The following is a 12,633-nucleotide window of genomic DNA, read 5'->3' as shown; positions in this document are numbered from 1 at the left end:
AAAGCTGTGAGCAATGTGGACACACGTGGTGCATTATCTAGGCATGGGTGTGCATGATCCGTGCACTATGAATTACATGGAAGTCTATGGAGACGAATGGCAGTTAAAGAGTACGAAGGTATTGTTAAATGGCAGCATATGAGTTAATATTCATTAGAAACTGATCAGAACTCTGACCACGGGACACTGGTAATCAATTAATACATTTTTAACCACTGTTTTAATGGCAAGTATTTCACGCAGCTTTATGTCAAAAATAGGTGAACTATCACTTTAAGTAAGCAAGAGGCGAACATTGAAAATAGCCGATCTACATGCTCATGTTGCCAGGCGTTGTGAGCATGTAGATCTGCTATTTTCACAATATTTATCTGTGGAACCAAGTCACATTAAATGTAATACCTACAATTCCAAGTGCCTGTCAGGGTGGGGGTCCCCAGTTCAAATACGTTTATTTTGGGGGTCACAGCCTAAAAAGGTTTGAGAAACATTGACACCTCATTCTTATGACTTCCTATCTAGCCAAGCTTTATAAACTATATCTTTTTTTAAAGAGAGAAAAAAAAATAAGCGAATATTCGACTTCGGTGAACAACGTAGAATAGTGACTTTGATATTCGAATATTCAAATATTAGAATATTTGGTGAATGCCCTAGTGTGTGTGTGTGTGTGTGTGTGTGTGTGTGTGTGTGTGTGTGTGTGTGTGTGTGTGTGTGTGTGTGTGTGACGGGACGGGGGTGTCTCTAAGCCCTCTTCATGCCCCGGCCCATCAAACAGGCGAACACGGTCATGGCCATCTTGGGGTTGACCTCCACCAGGTCCTCGGGCAGAGCGTACACCCGCGCCCCGATCTTCCTGGCCATGGAGACGGCATACCTGAAAGACACAGGGACGTGCAGAGGATGTTTAGTAGGGCATTCACGAATAGAGGGTATGCGCGTGACATCATCTGTTGCTGGAATCTATGTGGAAACGCCTACTGAGTGGCAAAAAACGAATTTCTGCCATTGAAATCCCATACATCCAAACAGAAAAGTCCTATCTGATTGTATTAAACAAAGTTAAACTCACCAACAGTGCAGCTGTACTGCTTGAATTCAAGCTGTAAGCTTGAATTATCCTCTTTCTATCAGCAAAGTTTTTGTTTCATAAAAATCCACCAAAGGCATGTTATGAGCTACTTTCTGTCAAGGCATTCTGTGCAGGTTTTTATTTTTCCAAGTGTCAGAGTTTGGAAGCACTTGTTTTCAACAACACAACATCCTGCTGCCTCCTGCATTATGTGCAAATTAGAAACAGGTGGTACGCAGGGCTGTTGAGTGATTTGCAACTAGCACTTCCAAACTCCAATGCTCCATGCTGCTCAATGTTTTGCCACTCAGTCTAGATTAGGGGGGCGGGTCCCAGTGGACGTGCATACCCTCTATAGTGATTTTTAGTATTCGAATGATTCGACCGAAGTATTCGAATAGTCGGATATTCGACAGGACTGGCCAAACTGTCAAATATTAAGTAAGCAAGAGGCGAACGTTGTGAAAATAGCAGATCTACATGCTCACAATGGCGTTGTGAGCATGTAGATTGGCTATTTTCACAATATTTATCTGTGGAACCAAGTCACATTAATACCTACAATGCCAAGTGCGTGTCAGGGTGGGGTTCAAATATGTTTATTTTGGCAGTCACGGCCTAAAAAGGTTTGAGAAGCCCTGGTATAGAGCATTAAGAAATGCATCCACCAGGGGCATTGAACTCATTCTTATGACTTCCTATCTAGCCAAGCTTTATAAACTATATATTTTCTAAAGAGAAAACGATAAATAAATAAAAATAAGCAAATATTCGACTTGGGTGAACAACATCGAATAGTGACTTTGATATTCGAATATTTGGTGAAGGCCCTAATGTTTAGAGAGGCAGGGGCTGAACTTTCTGAAAAGGGCCTTTTGGTGGAAAATATCAAAAATGGCAGACCTCCAAGCTCACAACGCGTTGCACTGCGACGCGTTGTGAGCTTGGAGGTTGGCTATTTTCGGTGCTTGATCCCACACAAAACTAAGCATAAAAAAGGCAATACTGGCGATGTGGAGTAACGGCAACGACAGAGAGGGCAATTCTTTCAACATAAGATGCTGCATTCAAGTTCAGGAGATTTTGGACGAGGCAATTCTTTTGAACGCTGCCTTCAGGTATTGCATGGAAAGAGGGGGCATTTGCATTTCTTTCACCATAGTAAGAACTGCATTCATGGTCTGGAGAGGGCACTTTTTACAGACGGTTAAAGGGCAGGGGCTCAAGCCCCCTTTGATGTCTATGTGTTCACGTGCCTGACAGACAGTGGTGAACAGCAACTAAGTATATTTACTTATATAGAAAAACTCTGTTACACGTAAAAATGTACTTAAGTAAAATAATGAAAGTGTTGGCATCAAAACGCCACATACTTAAAGTACCAAAAGAAAAAGCACAAAATGTTTGAACATGGCAGATCTGCAAGCTCACAAATAGCAGATCTGCAAGCTCAAAACGCAGCGTTGCGTGAGCTTGAATATCTGCTATATGCTCAAATAGCCATATATAACATATATAGATATACAATAGGGCTAAAGTGGTTTATGTATGTTTTATAATATTACTTTGCGTTGTCCAGTTTGTCCTCCTCTGACAGACTTCCTGTTTTGACCAGGTCAAAGTTCACGCTCTGCGGCTGCAGGGCGTCGATGAGTTCCAGGACCGGAAGACTGGTGCCGATCTCCCTGTCCTGGAGAGGACAAATACAATGAATTAAACCTTAATAAGAAGACTGGTGCCGATCTCCTTGTCCTGGAGGGGACAAATACAATAAAGGTTTATAGTGCAAAAAAGTAGATCAGAATAGCAACGTGGCGAGCTTGTAGATCTGCTATTTTCACTAGTTTGGGTCCTGGGCAAACATCATTTTCTCTCTTTCAGCTAAGGGGTCCCTGCTTCATCTCTCTCAGCTAAGGGGTCCCTGCTAGAGATGGGATTTATGGCTCTTTGAAGTGAGCCGAATCTCTGGGATCTGTTCCTTTCAAAGACACTGGCTCATTATAATTACAAATCACTTCAACCCAATATACATTTCCGCCATATATACATTTCCACCACTTGAAAATAGCCGATATAAAAGCTCACAATGCGTCGCGTCATTAAAAAAAGGAACAGCTCCCTACTGCGAACCGGATCCCATCGTTCATTTCAAAGAGCTGTTCAATCGACTCGATTCATTCGCGAACGTCCCACCTCTAGTCCCTGTTTCATGTCTCTCTCAGCTAAGGGGTCCCTGCTTCATCTCTCTCTCTCAGCTAAGGGGTCCCTGCTTCATCTCTCTCTCTCTCTCAGCTGAGGGGTCCCTGCTTCATCTGTCTATCAGCTAAGGGGTCCCTGCTTCATCTCTCTCTCTCTCTCTCTCTCTCTCTCTCTCTCTCTCTCTCTCTCAGCTAAGGGGTCCTTGCTTCATCTCTCTCTCAGCTAAGGGGTCCCTGCTTCATGTCTCTCTCAGCTAAGGGGTCCCTGCTTCATGTCTCTCTCAGCTAAGGGGTCCCTGCTTCATCTCTCTCTCTCTCTCAGCTAAGGGGTCCCTGCTTCATGTCTCTCTCAGCTAAGGGGTCCCTGTTTCATCTCTCTCTCTCTCTCTCAGCTAAGGGATCCCTTCTTCATCTCTCTCTCAGCTAAGGGGTCCCTGCTTCATCTCTCTCTCTCAGCTAAGGGGTCCTTGGCCTGCAGAAAGCTTGAGGACCCCCTGTGTCCTGGTCTCACCTTGAAGCTGCTGATAGAGGAGGTCTTGCCGGCCTCTGCCAGGGTCTTGTTGACCCAGCTGATGATCAGTTCGTCTCCCGCTGCCTCTCCGTCCCCCAGGTTCTCCAGGAGGTTTAGAGTGTACCTGCACACACACACACAACCAGAAGGTTAGACGAAAATGGTCTGTAGAGAGAACAGCAAAATGTCATTGCGTTCTTACATTTTAATCCAGTGTTCAGACGGAGACTCAACGTTGACTAAAACGAAGTAGTGTGCACACCAGGTCGCTATCTGGCAGTTACTAGTTACTATAGAGTGTTTGGACCATATTTGGACAAGGCGGCAGTGAGCAAACGCGATTGACATAACGTGAGTTTTTCTTTTCTTTTTTGCACCGACATTCACGCTGAAAAAACGCAGCAGTGTGCAAAGACCTTATTTGATCTAAAAGAACACAGGTTGAACACAAAAACAAAGGATTGTGTTTATTGTGTCCCAGACAACAATAAAATAAGATCTGGATGTCTCAGGGGTGAAATGGCTCTTTAACACAGTTAACACTCTTTAACAGTAGCTGCCAGGTATTAATTAATGATAAGGCTAAACCTTATCTCCCGTGGGGGGAAAAAAGCTGTTTCTGTTTTGGTGGAGCCCCTCCACCAAAACTGTTGGGTGACAAGCTTTCCTCCAATCATGGTCGAGTGCACCTTACGTGCCCCAAAGCCTGCCCCCACTTGATCATGATTGGTCACAATGATCACAATATGAATTATCATATCAATAGGCCGTGTGTTGCGCCCCAGCAAAATAAATAAATAATAATAATCTAAGTACAGTATGAACTTGACACTCAACACTTTTGTTTCAGTTCTGCTTGTGTGCGTGTGCATTAGAACTGGGATCAGGCTGATCTTATCAGCCCGGCTTCAGTCGGGTGTCCCAGCTCTGTGTGTGTGCGTGCGTGTGTGTGCGTGTGTGCGTGTGTGTGCGTGCTTGTGCGTGTGTGTGTGTGTGTGTGTGTGTGTGCGTGCGTGTGCGTCACCTCCTCATGAGCTGCCACACCAGGGCCAGGGTCAGCGTCTCGTTGCCGTCCTTCAGGTCTGCTCCAGCGATGCCCACCAGAGAGAACCCTGCTGAGGACTTCCCCAACTCCACCGCATAGTTACAGTTCTCTAGCTGTGGGGAGACACACACACACGCAGTCAGTATTACTATGAACCTCCAATCACACTAAGGAAAAACGTACAGTCTAAGCGCATAGGAACGCAATTCTGTGCGCCTCCAGTCCGCGATGGCTGTTGTCGGATCACTTCCCTGTCATTTCCCACAGCCACACCTACACGCAGAGCCGCGCTGCTTTCATTGGCTCACGCACGCACAAGATTTGAATAATGTTGGTTGAGACGAACTTCATTCAAATTAAATGTGTCCCGCCAGTCGGTCTGATGTGTGTGATCAGCATGAAATTGGGCGTATTTTTTCGTATCGCACTAGACGGGCTGCACGCAAGCCTTCATTGGAAATGAATGGGATGCGTGCGCTCACACACACAACACGTGAACAGTCTGAATGAGGCTTTAGAGTTGCCACCCGTCCCGCAAACGGTTTGTGATGTCCTGGCTATGGCCGTTGTTAACCCAAGGAGTGTTTTTCATGCAAATCAAATGCTTGCAATGGATTCAGAATCATGAAAAAACCCTAGTTTGATCCCTCACTTAAAGCAGATTTAGTTTTGTGTTTTTTCCTGTATAGTAAAGATAATGGGACCCCAACTTTCAGCAGCTCATATCACAGATTCCCCCCTAGGGAAACTGAATGTCAGTCTTTGAGAGATGTGTTTCTGGATACCTTCAAAAACACAGTGGTGAAGATATGTTTTGGTAAGGAATTTATTCCAAGATGTTTTTAATATCTACTAATTTAGAAGTGGAACTTGGAAGGAAGCCCAATATCAACTAAAGTTTAGGAACCACCGCTCCACCCGCTTGAGAAGGACAGATTGAATCCGTGCTCCGTCCATTCCATCCCACCTTTTTCATGTTGGCTCCCAGCTTGGAGTAGGGAGGCATGTTGACCCGGTGATCCCAATCCACTGGAACTCCACTCCGCTCGAACAGCTGGAGGATGACCAGCGCATCCAGCAGGTCACTGTGTACACACACACACACACACACACACACACACACACACACACACACACACACACACACACACACACACACACACACACACACACACACACACACACACACACACACACACACACACACACACACACACACACAAAACGATCGTCGAGTGCCTTTTCTCACCGACACAGCTAAAGTATGATAATATAATATTGGGGAAATTAATAATAAATTATGAAAATAAAATAAATTAAAAGATTATTACAAAATATTTTTCAATTAGTCTATCGTGGTTGTTTTAATGTTCTTCTGTTTCTGTCCCAAACTGAAAAGCAATAAAAAGTATTAATACAAAAAAAAAAAAAGAAGAAAGAAAGAAAAGAAAAAATCTAAATACTGAATCAAGCAACTAAAAACTGTCTGGGGTGCTCACAGAGAAGAAGATAAAATGATGCCAAACATGTCTGAAAGTGAAATATCCTTTTAGCCATTTAAGCCCTATTTGACAGAAACATATACTGATAGTGTACAATACATAGTAGTGTACTAACAGATGTGGTTGACTTAAAAGGTACAGATAGTGTACATGTTGTGTAGAGTACTAACCCATAGATGTGGTTGACATAAGGGTTGACTCCTAGAGAATTCATCCAGTTACGGAACGTTCGCTCCTCTCTTGTCTCACCTTAGAGAGAGAGAGAGAGACAGAGAGAGAGAGAGAGAGAGAGAGAGAGAGAGAGAGAGAGAGAGAGAGAGAGAGAGAGAGAGAGAGAGAGAGAGAGAGAGAGAGAGAGCGTCAGAGAGACAGACAGTTGGTTGGGAACTTCTGATGTGTAATACCAACGCTGCTCACTAGATGGGGGTAGAACCATGTCTTGTGTTGTTCAGCGTGTACACTGTGCTGGAAGTTGATTCAATGCAACACATTGTGTGTGTGTTCCTCCTTACTGGCCAGGTGGAAGTCCTGATTCTCTGGTTTCTCCAGGGCAGGGAACTTGTTGAAGAGGTTGTGTGTGTGTGTGTGTGTGTGTGTGTGTGTGTGTGTGTGTGTGTGTGTGTGTGTGTGTGTGTGTGTGTGTGTGTGTGTGTGTGTGTGTGTGTGTGTGTGTGTGTGTGTGTGTGTGTGTGTGTGGGTGCGTGCATGTGTGTACGTACTGGCCAGGTGGAAGTCCTGGTTCTCTGGCTTCTCCAGGGCAGGGAACTTGTTGAAGAGGTTGGCCACGAAGGCCAGGTTGAGCTTGGGGTTGCCGCTCACCACGTCTTGGGGCGTCACAAACTGCCGGCAGCCCAGCCGGTCAGCCTGGACCAGCATGCACTCTGCTCTCTGCAGGTCCTCTCTCTCCTGGAGGGACAACATGACAACTATCTATCAGTAAACTGATCAGAATGAGCTAAGATTAAATCCATTTGTGACCTTAAAGATGCAGTGAAAGGAAAAATACATTTTTTCACACATTTAGAGCAAACATGATTATCAGGTATTATGATTATACTAGGAGGAAGATTTTTTCAAAAAAGAAATGTACAGAAAGAGTTATGATTATATGATGTTACTCTATCTGTGTTTTTGGATCGGCACTTTTGACCCACAAGTTGGCAGCCTTCAGGAAGAAACCCCAAATACAAAGGGAAAACATAATTGCTCATAACAACCACACCAGGGGGTATAATTAGGTACTGCCAACCTCCTAGACACAACCTGAAAAAGTACAAAACTATGGCACCACCTCTTTAATAATTCATGAGGTAAGAATGATTGACAGGTGCCTGTGTCAATCAACTTCAACGTTTTTTTTTTTTATCTAAAAATATGTTGTTCCTTGGACTCTGAGAAAGAAAGATTTGAGTTATAAATGTTTGCTTTAAGAAAGATATATTCAAAGAAGAAAAAATATGATTTTCCCAAAATAGCGGATCTACAAGCTCGCAGCGCCGTGCTGCAGTGCCGTGCTGCGAGCTTGTAGATCTGTTATTTTTTAATCTATCTATCTATAAATGCGAGAAGTCTCTGCGTGTGTGTTTGTAATCCACGTATCTCGAGAACCGTTCGTCCCACCGGCTTCAGATTCGGCACGCGCGTTCCCCGCCGCGGCACGGAGTGCAGTGCCGGGCCTCGACCCGACCCGACGCGCGGTTTTCCCGAACCGGTGCGAAACATTCGGAATCTCCATATGCGGGCTGATTGTTGACATCAGGCTTTTCCGGAGGAAATCAGCGCAAGCGCTGACTCATTGTGACATCACTTCATAAAAGGCTCTGACATCACGTACGCCACATGAGTCAACAAAAAATGGACGCATAGTGCAGTGCTCTGCCTCGACCCGACCCGATACACGATTTTCTGCAACCAGCACGAAAGATTCGGATTCTGATGTCTGACATCAGCATTTTCCGGAACTGGCACTGTGTCTGCATAGATCTCCATATATGGGCATAAAATGGATGCAGACAGACAGAAAAAATGGACGCATAGTGCAGTGCTCGGCCTCGACCCGACCCGATACACGATTTTCTGGAACCAGCACGAAAGGTTCGGATTCTGATGTCTGACATCAGCATTTTCCGGAACTGGCACTGTGTCTGCATAGATCTCCATATATGGGCATAAAATGGATGCAGACAGACAGATACATATATCTCCATATATGGACATAAATGGACACAGGCAAACAGATGGTCAAAGATCTCCATATATGGGCATAAAGTGGACGCAGACAGACAGATACAGATATCTCCATATATGGGCATAAATGGACACAGGCAAACAGATGGTCAAAACGGGTCCTATGACAACAGGTATAATGGGGTTTGCATTAAAGGGGGAACCGGCACTGTGTCTGCAACACAGTCGGAGGCACAGACATATACTCCATATATGGGCATAAATGGACACAGGCAAACAGATGGTCAAAACGGGTCCTATGACAACAGGTATAATGGGGTTTGCATTAAAGGGGGAACCAGCACATGTGTCTGCAACACAGTCGGAGGCACAGACAGATACAGAGATCTCCATAATGGGGATAAAAGGGACACAGACAGACAGATACAGAGATCTCCATATATGGGCATAAAATGGACGCAGATAGACAGATAACTCCATATATGGGCATATATGGGCATAAAATGGACCCAGAACTATATCTGCAGTGATCTCCATATATGGACATAAAATGGACGTCTAGCGTCTAGTAGTATAAAATAATGGTTAAACGTGTGTACGTGCTTGAGCAGAAACACGAGACAACGTGACGTATCATTTGATGTGTCCTGCTCTGCCGACGGCGCCTCGGCCCAAGGTTATCGATTATTTCATAAATAAGCTCTCAAGTGTCCCAGTGTAAAATGAGACAAAGTAACCACATGTACAGCGTGGGACATTTGCGGAGCACTTAACTCTAAAAATATCCCTGAGCGCAACGCTGATGAGTGCACATCAGAAACAGCGCGCATCGTTCAAAGGTTCCACTGGGGCCGTTAACTAAGTCCTGTGTTCAGTGTGTGTTGTTCAGTGGTGCACAGAATACACTGTGTTAGACTATATTGGCATAGTATTTGGATTTTGGATTATTATATTTTTACGGAATTACATAAAATAACTAGAAATACTGTTCCTACGAAACAGTGTGGGCGCGCTTGTGACTATACCCACTCCCACTCCCACTCCCAGATTTTCCACACCTCAATTGCACCTCATTGGCCTTTGTACTGTCGTGGCGGAACTTGGGCTGTCGTGGCGGAACTTGGGCTCGCCTGATTTTCCACTTTTTTTCAAACCTGTAAGGCCAGCAACCTTTTTGAAATGAAGTACCATGTTTTTATTTTCTAGACAGTCAGTGTGCCATGTCAACTTACATTTTAATGACACGCCATCAAACATTCTGACATTTTGATTGGCAGGACATTGTTATAACGATTATTAGACTCAGAGCAATATCTCCATGACGGGGAGGGGAGGGAACAGGTGGTGGAGATTAACGGTACCCTGTCCCCCCCCCTCCCAGTAAGCTGTGGTGTTCCTCAAGGTAGCATACTGGGACCTCTGTTGTTCCTAATACGTGAACGACATGGCATCTGCTTGCGACTGCAACCTGTTCCTGTTCGCCGATGACTCGGCTCTCCTAGTCTCGGGCAAGGACCACTTGCAGGTTGAAAAGACACTTAACTCTGAACTAAGTAAGATCTGCACATGGCTTAACGACAACAAATTATCAATTCACCTGGGAAAAACGGAGTCCATCCTCTTTGGATCAAATCATAACCTCAAAAAAGTCGAAAACTTCACAATCAAAGTGGGTGACAAGGTCATAACACGAAAAAACGAAATCTCTTACTTAGGATGCATCCTTGAAGCTAATCTTTCCAGTGAAAAGATGACTTCTAAAGTAATAAATAAAATCAACCAACGAACTCGTTTCCTACAGAGGATCGCCCCGATGGTCAATTTCAACACACTGAAGACCATAGCTGGTGCAATAATCCAGCCCCTCTTTGACTACGGAGTCCACGTATGGTATCGTGACGCACCACAAGCCCTGAAAACTAAACTCCAAACAGCCCAAAATAAACTAATTAGGGTCCTGCTTATCCTTCCCTATCAGACTCACCTCACCGCTACTCACCAGTTAAGAGTGGGGTGGCTCAGAGTAGATGACAGAGTACAGCAACTTGCAATGGGCCTGGTGTACAAGATACACTACCCCACTATGATACCCAAGTACCTTTCAAAATACTTTATAAACATTAAGGATGTCCATAATTACAACACCAGAGGCAGCGCCACAGATCACTTTCAACCCAGAGTCAAAACCAACAAAGGGTCAAACTCTTTTTTCTGCTATACCACCAAAATGTGGAAAGCCTTACCGAAGGCCATAAAGGAGTGTGGATCACTAGCATCCTTTAAAATTGCCCTGAAAAACCACTTACAGGCAGCAGCCGTTCGCAACTGGTAAAAAATGAACCTAGCCCAACCCTACCCTCCCCTGCCCCTTCTTTGTATATACTGTTTGTTTTAGACTTACTGTCTTTTTTTTTTTGTTTTTCTTTACATATCTACTGCATAGTACCGTGTTCTATTTGTCTGTCATTCAATGTTATATGAGATACTTCAATGGTTTCCAGTGGAAATAAGCTTAGTCTTTTCATGGATCTCCTTTTAGTAGACCGTGTACCAGTGAACTGTACCGTCATGAAACTGTACCTTTTCCTATGCAAACTTCTAATAAAGTCTTCAATCAATCAATCCATGACTCCCTCCCCAGTCAGAGTTCAAAGTTTTAATGAATGTAGAATTATGTACACAGGCTGTAATATGCTGTAAATAGGTGACTTCATTTAATTGATGTTAAAAAAAAGATTTGATTTTAAAATATTAATCCTCTCTCTCACACTTCTGCCAGTGTGCCAGTGATCACCCTCCCCTGTGCCAATGTTGGCACCGTGCCTAAGGTTGCCTGCTGTAAGGTCAAAAAAATTACATCACATGAGCGGAAAACCCGCACGCACACACGCACGCACGCTGTAAGGCCAAAAAAATTACATCACATGAGCGGAAAACCCGCACGCACGCACGCACGCGCGCACACGCACACACACACACACACACACACACACACACACACACACACACACACACACACACACACACACACACACACACACACACACACACACACACACACACACACACAGCTGTGCAAGTGTGCATCCTGCTATTCAGTGCCAGGATGAGATGATGTCACGATGCTAAAACAGGCCGGCAGGAAACAGGAAGTCAGCTTCCATTCTGTCCCAAGAATGAATTCACCTTCCATGTGTCCATCTGTGCTGACAGAGATACCTTCTCCGATTTTAATGGGTTAATATGGCATAAAGTATCTGTTTTTTTCTGTGTGTCCTCCTCAGTGACTCCATAAAGCACCTCTCCTCTTCAATAGGTGCATTCAAAAGTCCACAGAAGCTCCAACCTATGCTAAATGCTCATTTGTATCTTGTACATTCTATTCTTTTTAGATGGATGATCTGTAAATCCCATTGAAATGAGGGGTCATACACTGCTGACAATTTCCCCTTTTTCTATACTGTAGCTATTGATGAAATGTAATTGTGACTGTCAGGTCACAGTTACTGTGAAAAGCTCCACCGGCTGTCAGTCAGTAAGTCTGTCAGTCACGCCACACTTTTCCCCTACTCATATCTCCACCACCGTTGGCCCTATCCATGCCAAACTCTCCGCCACCGTTGCCCCTATCCATGCCAAACTCTCCGCCACCGTTGCCCCTATCCATGCCAAACTTTGCACACACACTCCTTGGCTGACAAACCACAACCTCCTCATTTCTCACATGGCCCTCTTCTAGCGCCACCATGAGACAGATTCTTGGAAAACACATTTTTGGACACTGCTCCTGTACAGATTTTTCCCTAAATTCACGCAAAGCGGTACACAGTATCTCTACAGTCATGTCATCAACATGCATCTGTCCCATTCCCCATATTCCCTCCTGATTGGCTACCATTGCCTTCTAAAGTTTGCGTATTCGACGTGACGGTCGCTTATCTCCCGATTAGGGAGTCTTACTGGTATTACTGGCTCTGTTGCTTCATTGAATACATATCAGGATCATGGAAACAAGTCCTTTTTTGTGTTATCCTTTTAGCGCAAGTGTGTTACTGTATCCCCGTGCTGCTTACATCCATCGATCAATCAATCAATCAATCAATCAATCAATCAATGGG

General features: G+C 44.5%; 1 protein-coding gene across 1 annotated transcript in view; it reads right to left on the bottom strand.

The window, feature by feature from the left end:
* Positions 1 to 744: 744 nt before the first annotated feature.
* LOC308302613 (plastin-3-like) overlaps positions 745 to 12,633 on the bottom strand; it is a gene marked incomplete at its 3' end in the record, with an annotated part of 37,159 nt that continues 25,270 nt past the window's right edge. The window contains exons 11-17 of the mRNA XM_080746869.1: positions 7,048 to 7,234; positions 6,499 to 6,577; positions 5,794 to 5,911; positions 4,806 to 4,939; positions 3,782 to 3,905; positions 2,638 to 2,762; positions 745 to 877 (exon numbers count right to left, since the gene is read on the bottom strand). Coding sequence (XP_080602995.1) covers positions 745 to 877; positions 2,638 to 2,762; positions 3,782 to 3,905; positions 4,806 to 4,939; positions 5,794 to 5,911; positions 6,499 to 6,577; positions 7,048 to 7,234 — 900 coding nt within the window. The remainder of the gene's footprint in view (positions 878 to 2,637; positions 2,763 to 3,781; positions 3,906 to 4,805; positions 4,940 to 5,793; positions 5,912 to 6,498; positions 6,578 to 7,047; positions 7,235 to 12,633) is intronic.

Source organism: Nannobrachium achirus (genome assembly GCF_963921795.1).
Source record: "Nannobrachium achirus genome assembly, chromosome: 17".
Lineage (NCBI taxonomy): Eukaryota > Metazoa > Chordata > Actinopteri > Myctophiformes > Myctophidae > Nannobrachium > Nannobrachium achirus.
This window is presented reverse-complemented; position numbering and strand designations above follow the sequence as displayed.